Here is a 20,140-nt window from a genome sequence, read left to right as displayed (position 1 = left end):
AGGAAGTAACTTTTCTGACCTCACTCTTCCCCCACCCTGTCATTCAGCTGAAGCAGTCCCCCTCCCATTAACATACCATGTGGGGGGAGGCTCTGGCTAGGTTCCCATAGATAAAAACCAGTTGTACACTGTTTCTTAACTAAGGGGCAGTTTCTCTCTTGGCCCAAAAACAACAGACGTACATTTTAAAAGGGCAATTAGGAGTGATTACCCCCCTTTTTTTGGCCAATTCCTTCACAGAGGGTTTCTTTGTTGAGTCTCTCCAACTGATGTCCAGCCTTCATCTTTTCCTGCTGCTTAACCTTTCCCAACATTATCATCCAGAATCCTACAAGTGTTTGCATAAGGTTTACATAATTTGCTATAGCTAATTGCATCCAACTGATGAATTCCTGGGTCCTGTGCCTGGTCATGTCCCTGACTGCACAATTGAGATGTCAATTGGCTGCAATTAGCTGCAGCAAGTTATGCAAACATTTTTGCAACTACCAATTGATTCTGGCCTTTATTTATTTATTTAGGACCTATTATAGCTCCCATTGAGTCTTGCCTTGTCATAATTGACTCTGTTTATTAACTATAGTTTGGGCTGAGAGTTCAGGTTTGACTTGAACTAGAACTTGTTTACAGTGGTTGTTATCTAGCAGTCCATGGTAAAGCCCTCTTTCAATATTCAATTTCAAATGAGTCATTTTTTAAAAAATTGTCAGCTTTCATATCTGAACATAGTAACCAAGGACACTACAGTATGCATGATAATGGCCTTGGTTTGGAGTGGCACATTGTTACAGTAGAGGATAGCTACCCTTCTGAATCTAATTCTTTTTCTAATGTCTTTACTGTAGTGTCCATTTAGGCTGACGATTGAAACAAGATATAGCAATCTTTAATAATCTCAGTTTTTTTCGCTGTCTGCATTAAAGTCATGTAATTTTTCAGTAGTCATGTTTTTTGTCTTCTGTTCTCCTGCAATCCTCCTTTTGTACTTCTTTAAACTTCATCAGCAGTTGTTTTGGATTGTTGCTATTTTCTGTCAATAACATGGGATCACTTATTGATTCTTTCACCAACATTCATCTGAATCTATAAGCCACTGTTGCTTCTGCATTCCTGTGTGCTTATTCTTCAATGCTTTATATAGTGTTTAAATTTTTCAGGCATATCATTTCAATTATATTATTATACATTATGGTTTTATTCTTCTATAGCTTTACACTAATTTTTGACACTGAAAGTTCAAAACTTTTGACTTGACTTCTTCAGCACCTGTAGTTGGAGCACTGACTTCAACAATGGTTTATCTATCTATTTATTAAATTGCTATGGTTACATCAATAGATTTTTCATGAAGTCTGACTGATTAATATCAGCCTATAATTGCTTGTGCTACATCATGCATCACTGTTGGAGTCACCCCATTTCTTCTGATTCTTTCTAAAGTAAAATGCTTTGTAATTAGTTAACAGAAAATGTTCTATTTTAGTCCATCTTGGTTCTCTCACATCAAGTTTTACAATGTTTGCACATTCTACTTCCAGCACTATAATTTTATAATTTTGAATTTTTCTTGGCTTATACTATTGTTCCATGTTCCAGCTATTTCGTGGAGCTTCAGATTTTTATTTTTTACCGTGTTTCCCTGAAAATAAGACAGGGTCTTATACTAATTTTTGCTCCAAAAATGCAGTAGGGCTTATTTTCAGGGGATGTTTTATTTTTTCCATGTACAACAATATACATTTATTCAAATACATTCATGTCATCTTCTTCTGGTTGCTGCACAACGGTGGAGGCCTGGGTTTCACTTAACTGGGGCTTATCTGGAGGGTAGGGCTTATATTATGAGCATCCTGAAAAATCATACTAGGTCTTATTTTCAGGGTAGGTCTTATTTTCGGGGAAACAGGGTATTTCTGCATATCAGTAGCTGAACATTGTCTCAGCTTTAGTTGAGTTGGTTCATTAAGAACAGGACTACTTGTATTATCCTTAGGCAAGCCTTGGTAGCTGATTCAGTGCCTTCCACTCTGGCATTTTCATCTTCCAGCACTACCTGTTTCGTTCTGCATTTCCTTGTAAACAGAGATTTCAAGGTAAAAAGCATTCAAAAGTGGTTTACTATGACCATCTTCTGCACACTACTACTACAAGTTAGCTTCAGTATCACTGCAGTTATCTCTGAAAAACCCTTTACCAGTGTCACTTTCTACTACTCTGACCAGTAACTGTCCTTCTTAGAATTTCTCAGTTCTCATCACTGTTAGATTAATAATCATCATCCAGTGTGACCAGTGGAAGGTAGATACATATTTCAATATAGCTATACTAGCAGCAGGGAGCAAGCTAGTGCAGGTCGCTTGGGAATGATCAGTCTTGATTAGAACAATCTAATCAAACTGACAGTTCATGTGGAAATGACTCCTGCCAATATCATGAAATGACTTAATAAGAAAGCCACTTCAGGATAATGGCAAATTAATCACTTCCCCTGCCTTGAAGAGTGCATGGGAAGTTTTAATTTTTTTTTAAACACTTTATACTGTATAGACTATTGCTGATGTGCTGCATCAAGTACAAATATTTTTTAAAAAATCTATTCATTGGCTTCTCTTAAAAGGTTGGTTGAGAAACTGCCTGCAGCTGGAGCTACCACCATAGATTTGGCAGTGGGCAATTTCTTAACTGGATCTTTAAGATAGGGCAAAGAAAACTAAAATGTAGCTTATCAGTGATAGTCTACATACAGTAAAGAAACACTTCCTCCCACTTCCCCAGTCGTCTGCTGAGTGGGGGAAGTGATTAATCTTCCACTTTCCAGAGGTGGCTTGCTTATTAAGCTGCTTCACAATGTTGGCAAATGGAAAGAGGAAAGCTTACTCGTATTGTCCCAGCAATCACATATGCTAGAAATGATTTAAACCAGTGTGATTCTACCTGCATCCAAAAAGCAGAGGCCTCTTGGCAGGGGCCAGAAAGGTGCGGGAAAGAACACTCTGGGGGATGGGCTGATGAGCTCTAGGCAAAGACGTTGTCTGATTATCAAGGACAATGATTTTCGAAATGTAATTCAAATACAGCAGGTTTTGCCTAGACATACAGACTGTTTGCTGTTTTTATACTTCCTTTGAAATACTTTGCTTTAAACAGTTATTTAAAATAATCTGTCATGTTCTTCTAATTAATATTTAATTGCTTGTGATCTTAAATAGAAACTACTTGTGAACCTCTGACATTCTTAGAACACCTGCATGGAAGTGACTTTTCAGTAGGATGACTTCAGAATTACAACATGGATTATGTAAATTCTGAAAGATGTTAAACAGCACCAGTGGATCATTCATGATGATAGCTTTGAAGTTAGCCACATGCTAGCTCATGTAAGGTGAGTAATTTTTCCACATAACTAGCTTGTCAGGCCTTCACATTGATCTGTCTTATGACATAAAGGGAAGCATGTGTGTATGCTTTTATATGCTTTGATATTTATCTACAAGACTAGATTGCTTCATTAATGGTTAGGATGATGTAAGACAATTGCTTAAGATTTTAGTGTGCAGTTTTTATATGTAGAGCTTGAGAATGCCACCAAGAATAAATCAGAAACCTCTACAGGAATTAAGACATCTTCCTGAAAATGTGGAGCAATTCACAAATATCTGTGCAGAGAAGGTGCATCTCTGAGCCTGGATGCCCAGGTTTCAGCAGTGGCAAGGAGCACATTTTAAAACTAGTGCATCAGCTACCTCTGTTTCTTGAGAGATCTGATCTGGCCACTGTGATACACACCCTAGTGACTTCCTGGCTGCATTACTGTAACGCGTTCCATATGGGGCTACCGATGGAAAGTGTCAGGAAACTTCAGTGGGTTCAAAATACAGCAGCCAGGTTGCTGACCGGGGCTGGTAACAGGGATTTCTTTAAAAAAAACTCTGCTGTTATAGCAGCTCCATTGGATGCCGGTTAGCTTCTGGGCACAATTCAAAGTGCTGGTTTTAACCTATAAAGCCCTAAGGGCCTGGATCCAAGCTGTCTCAAAGACCATCTCCCATTATGAGCCAGCTCGGGTGTTAAGATCTTCAGAAGAGGCCTTTCTCTCGGTCCCGCCACCTTCATGGGTGTGTCTAATGGGGACACGGGAGAGGGCCTTCTATGTTGCTGTTTCCAGACTTTGGAATTACCTCCCACAGGATCCCAGACTGGCCCCAAGTTTGTTGTCCTTCCACAAGTAGGCAGACTTTTCTCTTCAGGCAAGCTTTTCTTCAGTGCCTGCCTACATGAGTGACTGGCTACATGGCTGACCACAAGTAACTTTTAGATGGATCGTTATGCATTGCTGCTCTGTGTCTTTTTACTACTTGTGTTTACCATTCCTCAGAGCGGTATTTGGTTATTCTTTTTTAATATTTGTATACTTATTGTTTTAGAGTTAATATTGTCTTTTCTCGCTGGAAGGACAGCTCCTGAAGCTGAGGCTTGAATACTTTGGCCATCTCAGACTCCCTGGAAAAGACTCTGATGTTGGGAAAGTGTGAAGGCAAGAGAAGGGGACGACAGAGGACGAGATGGTTGAATAGTGTCACCAAAGCTACCAACATGAATTTGACCCAGCTCCGGGAGGCAGTGGAAGACTGGAGGGCCTGCTGTGCTCTGGTCCATGGGGTCATGAAGAGTCGGACATGACTTAACGACTAAACAACAACAAAATTAACTTTTAATGATGTAAGCTGCCCTTTTTTACTCATTGGTCTTGGTTCTAAATGTTGTCTTTTAATGATGTAAACCACTGTTGTATAATTGTTTTCAGCTTTAAATATTGTTTTTCAATTATATATGCCACCTTGGGTCCTTTTTAGAGAGAAAGGCAGAGTAAAAATATTCTAAATAAATAAAATAGATAAAAGAATGTATTTTACATAACTTTTAAAATGTGGCGGATTTAATTGTTTTTAAATTAAAAACAGAGAGGACCATATTACCAAATATTGTTTTTATATATATTTATATATACTGTATATATTGTATATTGCTTTTGCTTTCTGAAAAAATATTTTACAGCTTAATTTTCCTGTAAGGAAATGTGAGGGATTAAACATGGAGCCTTCTACATGCCAGTGTTTCCTGGAGTACCACTGTCATAGAATACCCTTCCTTTCCCAGGTCAAATTAGTGAACGGTAGGATGCCAGAGTGTTAGACGTCGATTGGGGTGTAAAGTGAGGGCTAGAGTAAGTCTTTTGGAAGCGTTCACCCAAAGAACACCGGAGGCCCCTACAAATTCCTGGTGACAGGCTGAGACCCGTCTGAAGCTCCAGATACAAGAGTTTTCACAGCACTCCTTGTAGCTGTGAAAGCTAGTTGGCATCTAACCCATTTAGATGTTTCTTAGGACTGGATGGGACAGGGCCCTTGATTCTTCTATAAAGGTGTAATAACTGCACGCCTGGGGCACGTTTCTGTCTACTACATTGCCATCAGGATGCATATTTCTTTTATCCTGGTCAAGCGTGCCTAAGCGTCAGGGAAGGAGAAACACAGTACTGTACTGTACTCAGCTCTTTCCCAGGGTCCCTGAAATAAGATCACCCAGAAAGGGAGGTGCCCAAATATTTGAACAGGGAGGTTTGCCTCAGCTTAGTAAAAAGTTTGGAACAATTTAGAGAAGTCCTGTGTACGCTCGATTTGGGAGCAAGTCCCACTGGACTGGGAGGGAGCTGCTTCTTGTCACAACAGGCATCAGATTTGGAGCGGCGAGGTCCGAAACATGAACGGGCATCCATCAAGCGCCAGGGAACGATGCGTCTGCCACCTCCCCAGGGGTCTCGTTGGCACCGGAGAGTCCGGGGGAGAGAGAGAGAGAAGGGGGGGGGAGTGGGGGGGGTGATGGCCGGGGCCACGCTTTCCTTCAGGGGCCGGCCGGGAAAAGGGGTATGGAAGGGCTCCCCATTCTTGCGACGAGAGAGAAGAGAGCCTTTCCCCCTTACTCTTTCTCCTCAAAGGCCAGAGAGAAAAAGGAGGAGGAAGGGAGTGAAGAGAACAGATTTTTGAAGCACCTGATGGTGCGGAGGCGGCACAGAGCGCGGCGGGTCCTTTGTGTCCACCACGCACAGCCAGCCGCGATTCCCCCCCCCCCCCCGCTCGCCTCAGGTCAACAACGCCCTCCGCCCCGTCTCGCCTCCTGCTTTGTTGTACTCGCCGCCTGAGCCTCGGGCAAGGGGGCGGAAAGAAAGGAAAGGCGGCTGCGTTTCCTCCTCCTCCTCCTCCTGACGCTTCGCCCCGCTCATGGCGACACTGGGCACATCCGGGGCTTTCCTTCTTCGGCGGCTGCCGCCGCCGCCGTTGCTGCTCCTGCTTCTCTGAGCCGCGTCCAGCCCGACTCCATTAGCGGGTCTTTTCCCCTCCCTTCTACCCGCCCTTTCCCTGTCCCCCGGCTTCCTTTCCTTCCCGACGCCGACGCCGTCCCCGGCAGGGAGGGCCCCCGGGAAGGCAAGCACCCTCCTCCGCCGCCGCCGAGCCCTCGGAGTCCCCACGGGGTCATGTCCAACCAAGGGGCCCGGAGGAACGGGCCCGTCAAGCTACGCCTGACAGGTGAGAGGGTCGGAGGGGCAAACAAACCCCTCCCCAACACACACACACACATACACGGGCGCTCCATTCACACGAGACCAGGGAGCCCCGTGAAGGGGCCGGGTCGGCGCGGGGCCTTGTTTTCCTTGTGGTTTCTGAAGGGAACCGAGGGGAGCCTTTGAGGAAACAGACCGAAGAAGAATGGGAAAGGAGGAGTGTGTTGGGGGGGGGAGGAATGAAGGAAGGGGTCCCTTGCTTTTTTCCTCCCTTGTGGGTGTTTTGAGTGCCCGTATTTAATACGAACTGGGTCGTCGGCGGTGGCGGGGGGGGCGGGAAGGCGCGTCTGAAGTCGTGAGGGGTGTTGGGGTGGTTCTTTTGAAGAAAGCAGTAGTTCGGGGTTAGTTTTTGCTTGCCGTCTTTCGGAGAAGCCCTTGGGGGGGGGAAGGGGGCCCAGAAAGTTTTGGACGAGGCTTGAGGTGGGGGGAGGACCGACGTTGTGGGGCGCTTGAGTGCATTGAATGGGGAGGGTGAAGGACCAGAGGGCCCCATGTGTTTGTAGGGGGCTGGGGGTGGGGGGGAGCCGTCGGGAGAGAACATTTTGGGAACACAGTTGGTTATTTTATTTTATTTTATTTTATTTTATTTTAAAGACAAGACACGGGACGAGTTCCGAACCTGAAGGGTTTTTGGTGGTGGTGGGGAGTGCATGAGGGCTCAACCGACTGGGAACAAGCGAGGGAGCTGTTTCCATGTGTATTTGAGATTGAACCTGTGTAGTCCGTCTGAAGGACGCTTTCGAAAGCCTCTGGGCCTCCGGAGGGGAAAAAAAAAAGCAGTCTTCACCCGACATTTCTCCCCCCCCCCCCCAAGCTTTCGGCAGCCGAAGGCGGTGTGTGGGTCGGTTTGGGGGATTGCTAAGGTGTTCGTGGCAGGGCAAGGAAGTTGGGAAGTTTCTAGGTGAAAGGGTGCACGACGAGACGACGTGTGAAGGGGCTGCTTGTTGCAAATGGCAAAGCCTTCTTTCAAAGCAAAACTGAACGTGCAGAGGAAGCGTTGTGTTGTGTATGTTATTCCACCACCCCCCCCAGCTTCCAACCCTTCCCCCAGCCTCAAAATTTTAAAGATTCGGGGCGATTCATTAAATCTGCAAAAACAGTTTGTGAGGTATGAATCAGGTAATGGATCTTGCGATGCGGGAGGCTCAATCTGCTAAAGGAGCAGTGTTAAGTTCCAACCTCGAGGGGCCAAAGAGATAGTTTATCCTCTCTTCTGTCACCATAAACTTGAATCAGTCGTTAGCCTCTTTGTATCGTTTGTTTTGGTCTGGCTGTGCTTGCCCTGCATGAATAAACGTTTCTGGTAAAGGTAGTGTAAGGTTATCTCAGTATAGTTTCCCATGCTGCAGCATGTTAAAACATAGATCATTCAGGAGGTTTTTTTTTTAATATAGTGCTTTATGTCATTGTAATCCTGTCTGAAGGAGGGGAGTGAAAATAGGAAGGAATTATTTCCAAAAATGTTGGGATATCTCTTGCAGAATAAATCTGAAGTTTACCGTACTTTGTGTTTAAAAACAAGGCAAATATAATCCATTCTTATGTATGTTTTCAGTAAGAGTTACTCTTAATTAAATGTATGTAGGATTGCAGCCATAAGAGAAGTGTATGAAAACAGGATGGCAGATACCAATCAGACATAATAGCGATTTAATTTAACTTTTCCTAAAATGCAATTACTGTATAATTTTTGCATAGTTTGAAAGCTGATATTTACATTTTGTAAATTCTAACAAAGTAGGAATATACAAGTTTTCATTTAACTTGTGGTGTAGCCTTGTACATGGTTAGTCAGGGGTAATGTGTTAAGTGCAGCTTACTCCCAGGTAAATTTACATAGGATTGTAGACGACATCCAGCTTTTAATACTGTAATGATTATGATAACAACACTGTAACTGTCTTGAGCTTTTGAGTTTTCAGACTAACAAATTGTATGTTTACTTATATAGGGTTCTTATAGTTCCTCTGTGTAAACACCTTAGAAATAATTTCTTGGAACAAGTTTGTTGGAATCTTGAATAGTTATGGTACTGTTTTTGAGGCTTACTAAGCTGCAGTATTATGAAACAAAAGCTTGCTTTTAAACTTAAAATTCTGCTGATGCCTAAGGGAAGAAGTGTTTTTAGACAGTTGTCTTTGGCATCTGTACTTCTACTTCAGATTCCATTTCCCCCCTTAGAATTTGAATATAGGATTCTACTTCATGATAGTGCTTCATGATGTGTTCTTATGTAAGAGCCAAAAGGAATAAATTATTTCTCATTGTATTTTTATTCAATAGTAAGGATGCATGTAAGCAAGCAGTTGCTGGAGTGGTGCACTCTTTTTGCCAGTGTGATTTGATAGGTAGAAATGGAGCTTTGAAGGGCAGTGGGGGAAACTGTAGTAGTTTGCTTTATATGAAAGAATTAAGGAATATTGTAAGGGACTTTGGATGCCAAGATGTTGATAGAAGTAGAATGCATGAGCAGATATTATGGTTTTATCAAAAAGAATTATTGAAGTGAGACTTTTTTGTTATTGTGTACAATTTTGTGTTCAATTTTTCTGTACTCTCCATGAAGGGGTTGTGTTAAGCCTGAAGAAGTGGATTTTTCTCTATGAAAACTTGCAATTTGTTTGATTTTTAGTGGTCCAATGAAAAACATCACACACTCTTACATTTGTCAAAAAAAGAAAAAGAAAAAACACTATGACATCTTAAAGAATAACTGCTATACTGTATTTTGATGTGAGCTTTTGTGAACAAGTAATTTTTTTTTGGTTAGAATTAATTGTAGGTATTGCATGTAAACTCCCCTTTTCTACAGGGAAAGTTCTTTACAGTCTTTATTTCAGTGAAGTTTCTATGGGAGAAAGACCTTAAGCACTAAAGTGTGGTTGTTAAGACTTAGTCCTGTGTTCATCTGTTTGGAAGTAAGCACACTGATTCAGTGACACTTCTGAATAAATATGTGTAGGACTAGGTTATAAGTAGTTTTCCCAAGGTTTACTTTGGAATTCCTCAACCTCATGTGTTCTGTAGTTTTGATTACCCATGCTTTAGGAACTTCTAAATGCTAAGTTTATTTTGAATTGAAATACATAAGACTTCAATCGTTTTCACACTTGCTTGGGAGTAAGCTTAATTGAACTAAATGGGACTTATTTATGACCAAACACATACAGGATTGAAGTGTTAGGAAGCTGTTTTAATCTAAGAATCTTGATATGTTTTGTTGTTACATTTTAACATGAAGCTTTAACGTTTTCTCTTGCCCTGTACTGATTCTGTAGTCAGCATGTAATATACATTTATTTCAAATTTATGATCTCAGAGTATGATGGGATAGAGTGTGAAAAATATATTGGAATAACTGGATTCAATTAGCTGTTTTCAGGACAAAAACTTTTAGATGGAAACACTGTTTTGGCTGACTGGATAGATGACAGGACAGTGTTTGATGTATGTCCAGGAACTGATCTAGAGCTAATGCCCAACTTCTTGCTCTGTCCTGAGAAGCCAAATAAAATATTTAGCCTAGGCCTGATTTAGAAATAAAAGATTGATTCTTTGTGAGGTTTTAAGAATGTTTAAGAAATGTTTCGCATGCCTTTGCACTAAGTGTTTAACAGTTTATTTAAATCTCTGTTCTGTAACTGCTGTATAGACATACTTCTCATTTTCTGGATAGCTGGCATTTCCATAGTTATTCGGAGGTCAGAATCCTGTTAGATCCATGTACACAGTGGTCTGTAGTGCAACCAGATTAACACCAGCTGAATTTGGACAAGGAGATATATAGTACTTCTTTATGCACACATAAGCCCCATTTATTCTGATGGATCAGTCTCCACTTGTGCAATGGCAGATTGTGGAGCACAATATTTTGCCTGACAGACAACAGGATTCTGCCCTATATCTTTCACTCTGACTTTCTTACTTGTCAAAATATCACTGAACAATCTATAACAGATTAGTGTGTGTACAGATATTGACAATATGTAATACAAAGGACTGGTTCCTGTCTGCAGTAGAATTCAAGCAAGTATTACCCTGCACTTTACTACTGTCAACTCAGCATTGCCCATGACAGCAGTGTCATTTTACATGGGTTATGGAGAAGGTGTCTCTAATTATTTCTCTTGTCGAACTGGCTTCTGAAAAGAGACTAATGGTATGAGAAGGCACTTCTTCAAACTGATTCTTAAGTCTGTTCATATGACATTCAGTAATGATAAATGTACAGTTGCTATCTTGTGCACATTTAATGAACAAATCCTGTTAAACTCATGTAGATTTACTTTTGAGCAAACCTGCTTTAGATTGCAATGTGTATATCACTTGTGAAAAGATCTTAAATTGACACACAGGCTAGTAAGCATGGGACGTAACACTATAGGTATGATAATCTGAATGAAATATTGTGCTGGTAAGTTAAGTAGGTAGTAGCAAATAAGATGTTTTAAATCAATGGACAAAATCCTATTGCATCACTTTGCATGGTGTAAACTGTGTGTTGGAGTAATTAGTTTAAATTAAAGTAAAGCATCTATTCTCCCCCCCCCCCAAACTTAGCTTCCAAGGCTCCCTAAGGCTCGCTTTTGCCCTGGGGAAGGCTTTAAGGTTTTGGGAGCATTGGAATGGATGGGAGGGCTGTCAAAAATCACTGGATTGCCTCTGGCTGTCATGATCCTATTGATGGCCTCTCTGTCTGTGAGTGTGTGTATGTGTGTGTGTATGCTGGTGAGAAAACCTGAAACTTCTGTGGAGGTTGATTTGGATAATCTTTGTTGCTCCTTTTGGTGAAGCAGATCTGTCTATACCAAAAATAAAGGCACACTAAAGAATTAAATTGATTGTTATAATAACTGCTCTTCTCAGATTGCAGTTGCAGCAAATAATAATCCTTTGGTTATGTAGTGGCTGACTTTTTTTTGAGGAGATGGACTTGGTTTACAATTTTCTGAAAATTTCTCTTTTCTAAACAGGACTTAAGATCTTGTTGTTTAATAGAACTGTAAAATTTGTCTAAATTTTTCAGTTAAGTTGATCCAGTGACACATTTATTTACTGGTTCTGTAGATTGTCAGTAAGTGGAGAACAGCTTGAATCTCTTGGTCATAGGTGCCCATATTTAAAACTGAAAAACCAGTGCGGACAATACCATTAATCTTACACAAAGGTACTGGCTTTCAAGTCCTTCAGGATTCTTTCTCAGGCTGGACAGTACTGAGCTGGAGAGGTTGCAGGAAAAACAGAATAGTACCCCAAATTATAGCCAAATACACATTCCAGGCTCTCCTGCTTAAACAAGTTCCAACCCTTTTCATATTTAATACATTTCAGTGGCTTCTGTCTACTGAATAGTGTTACTGAAACTTATGTGTCCATTTCTTTTCCTTTGTTATAAACAAAGACATTGCCCAAACAATTGGATTTATCTTCAAAAGCAGAGTATACTGCTTCTGTATTATTGAGATAACTATAAGACTCAACTGTTAACTGGAACTATTGCTTTGCAGGGGGAACATGAATGTTCAAGATAAAGAGCCCACAGACAGTTTGCATGTTGGCAAAAAAAGAGCAAACTTTAACATTAACTGTGAAATGGATGGGTTGGCAGCTGTTTTAAAACCATGAATAGGAAGAAAAAATTCTAAGAATTTCCATCCTGCTTTTCACTAATTTCCATGATGAATCAGAGTATATGTAGTAAGCTGACAGTGTGCCCCTGTGTATGTCTCAACCCAAGTGTGTTTGGGTTTGTTAAAAACCTGGAACAGTTCCTCCTTTTTGGTGGGAAATGACGACTGAATCTCTTTGTGAACTTTAACAGATTTATTTAATTTAACATGGGGGTGAATCTACTATAACTTCTATCGGTTCAAAACAAGTAAGATCTGGTAAGTGTCCAAACTGTGAAGATGATAACTCCGTCTGTAAATTGACACGGTTCATTGAGAGGCTGGACCAAAACGTTCCTGATCTGTGGGCCTCCTCAAGGGAGCACTCCGAACCACGCATATTCTCCCACAGCAAGGGTGTCTGGCCCAATCTCCCTCCGGTGGTGGGTGCTTGAAGGAAGGATCTGGTCGAATCACTTTCCTTGAGTGACCTTGTCCTCATGGGAAGACCACTACCGTCCAGTCTAGGGTTTCTTCCGACATCTTCTTTTCTTTATACAGTATTTATCTGGATCAGGTAGCAGCCCTCTTACTTTCAAATTAAGGAAATCTTCCAACAACCCGCGCGTTCTCGCATATTCCACTTTCTCCTTCTTTCCTCCTTTTCTCTCTCTCCATCTCCTTTCTCCCCCTCTCGGTATATTGAACTGTCTCCTTCCACGCAAGCAAAATTAATCCTTCTCCTCCTCCTCCCTCCCTCTCTTCCACTAGGCAGATTTCAATCTTCTCCTTTTTCCACTTTGATTCCCTTCTTTTCCTCTCCTCTACATTCAACTCCTCACTTTCTCTGGTCTTCCCTACTTCTATATTTATTTTCTGCTCAGACGTCACTAGCTGAGGGGACAGCTCACGCAGTTCTTTCTCCTTTAGGTCTTCTGCTCCTTCAGATGAAGTCTCGTGGAATTACATATTTCCAGGGAAGTGGGTATCTTTTCCAAGGAAGGGGTGCAACCTAGTTTCTTGTTTTAGCCTGGTCTGAAACTTACCTATCTTGTTTCTCTCAGTCTGTTGAAACTCACTTAAAAACTGAGCAAAGAGTAATTGGCCAGTGTGTGCTATTGAGCTTCTGCTGACCAATAAGTCCTGCCATCATAGGAATATGGGATCATACTGCTTGTACAAGCATTGCTATCGGCAATGAGTAAAAAATAGGATTTCTTTATGGTGAATCAGTACTGCTTGTGCCATGGCAAGACTTGAATAAGTGGTGTGATCCATGTTACTACACTAGTGGTACTGTATGTTCTACTCAGTGGAATATCAATAGGAAACTAGTTATATATTTTAATCTGAAGTAGAAGAAGCAGACACTGTGATATAACTGTCCTATGAAACTGTTAATTTAGGATTTAGCTCCTGTTTCTCAGACTGTCATTGCTTAATCCCATGGTCTTTCAGAATACAACAAATTGTTGTTTTTTCCAGGTTTCCTTGCCTTTTTTTGTTATTTATTGCCTGACATTCTGTTTGTACCAGTCTTTTCAGAGATGAGCTTAATTTTAAGTGCCAGATCTAAATGTAGAATATGCATTAATTTACTGTTAGAATTATAATTTAACTGGAAAGTCTGATTATCATTGTCATTCCATCATATGAGATGGGTAAAATATCAGAGGCAGAGTGATTTCTTTACATATTCTCAATTTTATAAGTTAAATGAAAAGGAACATTCTAAAAGTTTATATAGGACTATTTCCTCCTGTATTTATTAAGTTAACCCTAGGTAATTCATGCTGTACATAGTAGTATTCTACTATGTGATTTCTGTGAAATACATATGGATTAGTTCTGCACCAGTGCAAATGTTCTTGGAATCTTCTAGATCATAAAAATGTTAGGACATGTCCTTTTACCATGCATGCTCCCCACCCTGAGGATAGTCCTCAGTTCCGTTTCTGCCACCATTAAGAGAACACCTCAGGTTTTTTCGTAGCTCCTACCATATGTTTCTTCAAACCAGTTGTATATAGTTGGTATTGCAGTTAACAGCTGTTCCCATCTTTTTATGGCCCCAATGAACCTATTCAAACAGTGCATTACCTACAACAATAAAATCCCCCTCACAGACAGACATTTATAATGCTTATATTGCCATGGTGAGGGTCACCAACTGCAATACTGCCAGTTCTGCAAAAAATTCACAAAAGTAGTCATCAAAAAATGTCAATCCCACTTGAAGTTCTATTTGTGGGAAAAGCCTCTGCAGGCTAAGGACTCCTCAGTTTCTGAAGTCTCAGTTTGTAAAACTCCATCAAAGAAACTTGTCATGAAGGCTCTTTAAACTGAATCTACCTGTACTAAGACTATTGAGGAGCAGCCTACTTCAGCTAGATCCCAGCCAAGAAACCCCAGTTCCTAACTTCCACTTGTAAACAATTGAAATCAACACCACCAGCAGAAAAGGAAAAAGAAATCCTCTGATTCCAACCTTTAGTCAAAAAAGACCAAAATACAAGCTTGTAGACAATTTTGCTACTTCTCAAAAAGAAAGAAATTGTTTTGCTTTAATAGACCTCAAAGATTCTTATTTCCGCTGACGTTTTCTCTGCTTTGCCATGGCAAACAACATTCCTATTCAGATTGTTCCTCTTTGGTCTATCTATGCTCAATTTTTTTATGAGCAATGATTTTTTTAATGAAATCACTGCATACCTCAGAATTCAGGGCATAATGATATTTCCATACATAAATGACTGGTTCATTGTGGTACACTCAAAGAGCAAGGTGGAAAAAGATGTAGCTTGCACCTTTTGTCAGATTTTGGCCTCCATGTCAAGCTACATTTTTTCCATTGCCTACAAGTCACTTCAAATCATGGATGTCTGAAGAATGTTTGCCTTTTACATCTCTAGAACTAAAGATTTTCATAAGTCTAGTAGACTTTTTATTAGGTTGTTGTTGTTTAGTCGTTAAATTGTGTCTGACTCTTTGTGACCCCATGGACCAGAGCATGCCAGGCCCTCCTGTCTTCCACTGCCTCCTGGAGTTTGGTCAGATTCATGTTGGTATCTTCGATGACACTGTCCAGCCATCTCATCCTCTGTGATCCCTTTCTCCGATTTCCTTCACACTTTCTCAACATCAGGGTCTTTTCCGGGAGTCTTCTCTTCTCATGAGATGGCCAAAGTATTGAAGCCTGAGCTTCAGGATCTGTCCTTCCAATGAGCACTGACGGTTGATTTCCTTCAGAATGAATAGGTTTGAACTCCTTGCAGTCCAGGGGACTCTCAAGAGCCTTGCCAACACCGCAATTCAAGAACATCAATTCTTGGGCGATCAGCCACCTTTATGGTCCAGCTCTCACTTCCATACAACACTACTGGAAAAGCCATAGCTTTGACTATGCGTACCTTTGTTTGCAAGGTGATGTCTCTGCTTTTTAAGATGCTGTTTAGGTTTCTCGTCGCTTTCCTCCCAAGAAGCAGGTGTCTTTTAATTTCGTGGCTGCCGTCACCATCTGCAGTGATCACGGGGCCCAAGAAAGTAAAATCTGTCACTGCCTCCATATCTTCCCCTTCGATTTGCCAGGAGGTGATGGGACCAGTGGCCATGATCTTGTGTGTGTTTTTTATGTTGAGCTTCAGACCATTTTTGTGCTCTCTTCTTTCACCCTCATTAAGAGGTTCTTTAATTTCTCCTCACTTTCTTCCATCAGAGTGGTATCATCTGCCTATCTGAGGTTGTTGATATTTGTTCCAGCAATCTTAATTCTGGTTTGGGATTCCTCCAGTCCAGCCTTTCGTATGATGTATTCTGCATATAAGTTAAATAAGCAGGGAGACAATATACAGCCTCGTCGTACTGCTTTCCCAATTTTGAACCAATCAGTTATTCCATATCCAGTTCTAACTGTTGCTTCCTATTCAACATATAGATTTCTCAGGAGATAGATAAGGCTCCCATTTCTTTAAGGACTTGCCATAGTTTGCTGTGGTCCACATAGTCAAAGGCTTTTGCGTAGGCAATGTATTTTTTATTAGATACCAGAGACCAAAGAAGTGTCACATGTCACACCTCAGAGACTTTCCAAATGGTTAGTTAGCATGATCACCTTATACTACCAGCTAGCTAACAAGCCAGTGCCCAGTTCCTTGAAAGGGCGTTCTAATAGAGCAGTTACTGTGTCAACAGCATTTCTCAGATGAGTTCACATGAGAGACTTTTTCAAGACATCGACTTGGTTAAAACCTTCAACATTCATCAAACATTGAAGACTGAATTTTTGGGCTATGGTTGATGATAAGTCTCACATTTAAGCACTTGGCATTTCTTGTCTGCAGGAACCACCATGTCCTTATCATTGATTTGCTTCTTTTCTTTTGCTGCTAAGTCAAAGCTGCTCTCTTTTTACTGAATCTGCATCTGAAAACTTATTTGTTTATTCTGTTATTTTGTCACAATTTTGTGGTGTGTGTGAATTGTTACTCTGATTTACTTCACTTCTATATCAAGCACTCTCTCTTGCCAATTATCATACATCTAAACAAAATTACAAACTCTTAGACTGATGTGTTTCACAATTCCTAGTGCATCATTTACCTCTGTGTTAGATTAGGCATCCCTCAGTCTCGAGAGACTATGGTAACATGCTGTGTATGGAGGACTTGGAACAGTGTCTAGTGTGGCTGAGGAGGCTGATTCAAGAGTGACAATTCCTTCCACACTGAAGACAAATCCAATCTGTCCCCTGTCCAGCTCCCTGATTTTGCTGCTTTTGTGACTTCCTCTTTGCCTCGGCCTGCTGGACAAGGGTCTCTTCAAATTGGGAGAGGCCATGATGCAACATCTGCCTCCAGGCTGAATGCTCAGATGCCAGGGTTTCCCATCTGTTGAGGTCCATTCCTAAGGCCTTCAGATCCCGCTTGCAGGTATCCTTGTATCACAGCTGTGGTCTCCCTCTGGGACAGTTTCCCTGCACTAATTCTCCATACAGGAGATCCTTTGGAATCCGACCATCAGCCATTCTCACGACGTGCCCAAGCCAACGTACGCTGTTTCAGTAATGTATATATGCTAAAAATTCAAGCTCGTTCTAGGACTACTCTATTTGGAACTTTGTCCTGCCAGGTGATACCAAAAATCTGTTGGAGGCAACGCATATGGAAGGTGTTCAGCTTCCTCTCCTGCCATGCATGAAGGGTCCAGGACTCACTGCAGTACAGGAGTGTGCTCAGGACACAGGCTCTATAGACCTGGATCTTGGTATGTGTCGTCAGCTTCTTATTGAGCCATACTGTCTTTGTGAGTCTAGAGAACATGGTAGCTGCTTTGCCAATGCGTTTATCCAGCTCGACATCTAGGGAGTGAGTATCAGACATCTTTGAGCCAAGGTACACAAAGTCATGAACAACCTCTAATTCTTGTGTAGAGATGGTAATAGAGGGAGGTGAGTCCACACCCTGGCCCATGACTTGTGTTTTCTTCAGGCTGATAGTTAGTCCAAAGTCTTGGCAGGCCTTACTAAAATGATTCATAAGTTGTTGGAGCTCTTCAGCAGAATGGGCAACAACAGCTGCATCATCGGCGAAGAGGAAGTCCTGCATGCATTTCAACTGGACTTTGGTCTTCGCCCTCAATTTAGAGAGATTAAAGAGCTTTCCATCTGATCTGGTCTGGAGATAGACACCTTCTGTTGCAGTTCCAAAGGCGTACTTCAATATAACAGCAAAAAAGGATCCCAAACAGGGTCGGCGCAAGGACGCAGCCCTGTTTCACTCCACTTCGGATGCCAAAGGGATCTGATGTTGAGACATCAAAAACTACAGTGCCCTTCATTTCCTCATGAAAGGACCTGATGATGTTAAGGAGTCGAGGTGGACATCCAGTCTTGGGAAGTATTTTAAAAAGGCTGCCCCTATGAAGGCCACAAAGAGTGGCTGTTGTTGTTCCCTACATTTCTCCTGCAACTGTCTGAAGGAAAAGACCATGTCAGTGGTGGATCTATTAGCTTGAAATCCACACTGTGATTCTGGATAGACTCTGTCTGCAAGTATCTGTAGTCTCTTCAGCACAACACGGGCAAGCAGCTTCCCTACAACGCTGAGAAGAGAGATGCCACGGTAGTTATTGCAGTCGCCCCGTCTCCTTTGCTCTTATACAATGTGACGATGTTTGCATCCTTCATGTCCTGTGGTACTCCACCTTCGCTCCAGCAAAGACAAAAGATTTCATACAGCTTGATGGTGATGATCTCTTTATAGCACATCAGCACTTCAGCAGGGATGTTATCCTTCCCAGGTGCCTTGCCAGTGGTGAGGGAATCCAAGGCCAGTTTTATTTCTGGTTCACTGTCCAACTCTTCCAAGACAGGCAGGCACTTGATGCCTCTTCGGTTACTATATTCTCTCTGAAATGTAGCTCAGAGTAGTGCTGAACCCAGCTTTCCATCTGCAGTGCTCGGTCCTGGATGATCTTCAAGGACTTCAAAGGAGCAGATTTCTTCTGTGTTAGTACATGACAGTCAAATAGCGATTAAATATGTGATTCGTAGTAAGACACTTGCAAGCTTATAAAATTGTCCTGCAAGTATAATCATCTTACAGAGTCAAACATCTATAGTCAGTCAGCAGCTGAAATTCTATTTCCGCAAGTTGTGCTCCATAACACCGATGATCTCATCTGCCATATTGATTGGAAATAAAACATTTCTGATTTCTCCTCAAAGGTCCCAAGGCTGCCTTCTGCAGCCTTGGAATCCTCTTCATATAATCAAGAAGTCACTGGGTACTATAGGACAGGAGGGGAAAATCTTTAATTACAGAGAATTGCAGGCAGCAGTGATTGGTTGATTGATTGAAAGGCTCTGGTTCCTGCAGCCCCATTAGCTTCCGGATGAAAAAAAGGATCCCACTGAGCCTTGGGAACTTTGAAGGAGAAGTTGGGAATGCTTTATTCCTCCCTCACATCAGCTGATGACATTATCAGCCTTAGATCATGTAACTTGAAGCAACAGAGTTTCTGTCAATATCTTCATGGACCAACTAAATAGGCAGAGATACCCAATGCGGCATAGTGCAGGGGTCCCCAACCCCCCGTCCACGGCCCGGTGCTGGTCCGTGGGCTTCCTGGAATTGGGCCGTGGAGATGGATCTCCGCCTTCACACGCACAGTGGGTGTGTTACACTCGTGGGTGGGCATGTTGCGCTTGTGGGTGGGTATGCAAGTGTGACATACCCACTCGTGAGCATGGGGGTGCCCCCACCCCCTTGCGTGGAGCCCGCACCCCCTTGCGTGGAGCCCGCACCCCCTAACTAGTCCACAGTCCCAAAAAGGTTGGGAACCGCTGGTGTAGTGGATACAGGTGTACCTCAGTTCATGAAATTAATGCATCCTATGGGATGTTATGTCAGGCGGAAATTTTGTAAACCAATACAGTACATGGATTGCGCTAGGAATGGGGGTGGCGCTAGAAACCTCCAGGCGCAATGCATCGTGGGGAAACCCTTTTGTACAGCGGGAAAGAAAAAGAATGTAAACCGGGCCATTATTTTCTATGGATTTTGGTTTGTAAGCTGAAAATTATGTAAACTGAGGCTTTCGTAAAGCAAGGTACCTCTGTAGAGTGATGGACTAGGATTTGGGAGGCCTAAGATCAAATCCCCTGTTCAGCCATGGAAACTGACTGTGTGTGGAGCTGGTAAAACCACTCCTTAAATATCACATTTATCTTGAAAGCATTGGGAGGAACTCTATATGTCAGTTCTGACTTGACCGCACATAACCAGAAAATAGGCACAGAAGTGTAGGTAAGTTTATGGAACCTCAAGATTTCATGTTTAGGCAAGATACTATAGGTATAGAATGTAGATTGTGGCCATGGTAAGGCAAGAGAGAAAAGCACACTCTGAAGTTA

General features: G+C 41.9%; 1 protein-coding gene across 1 annotated transcript in view; it reads left to right on the top strand.

Annotated features, from left to right (window-relative positions):
* The first annotated feature begins 6,205 nt into the window (after positions 1 to 6,205).
* Positions 6,206 to 20,140, top strand: part of SMURF2 (SMAD specific E3 ubiquitin protein ligase 2) — a 115,685-nt gene continuing 101,750 nt past the window's right edge. Inside the window, exon 1 of the mRNA XM_072991003.2 lies at positions 6,206 to 6,584. Coding sequence (XP_072847104.1) covers positions 6,533 to 6,584 — 52 coding nt within the window. The 5' untranslated portion in view covers positions 6,206 to 6,532. The remainder of the gene's footprint in view (positions 6,585 to 20,140) is intronic.

The sequence above is a fragment of the Pogona vitticeps genome, chromosome 2, assembly GCF_051106095.1.
Source record: "Pogona vitticeps strain Pit_001003342236 chromosome 2, PviZW2.1, whole genome shotgun sequence".
Lineage (NCBI taxonomy): Eukaryota > Metazoa > Chordata > Lepidosauria > Squamata > Agamidae > Pogona > Pogona vitticeps.
Note: the sequence above shows the minus strand (reverse complement) of the source record. Positions and strands in the feature narration are given on the sequence as shown.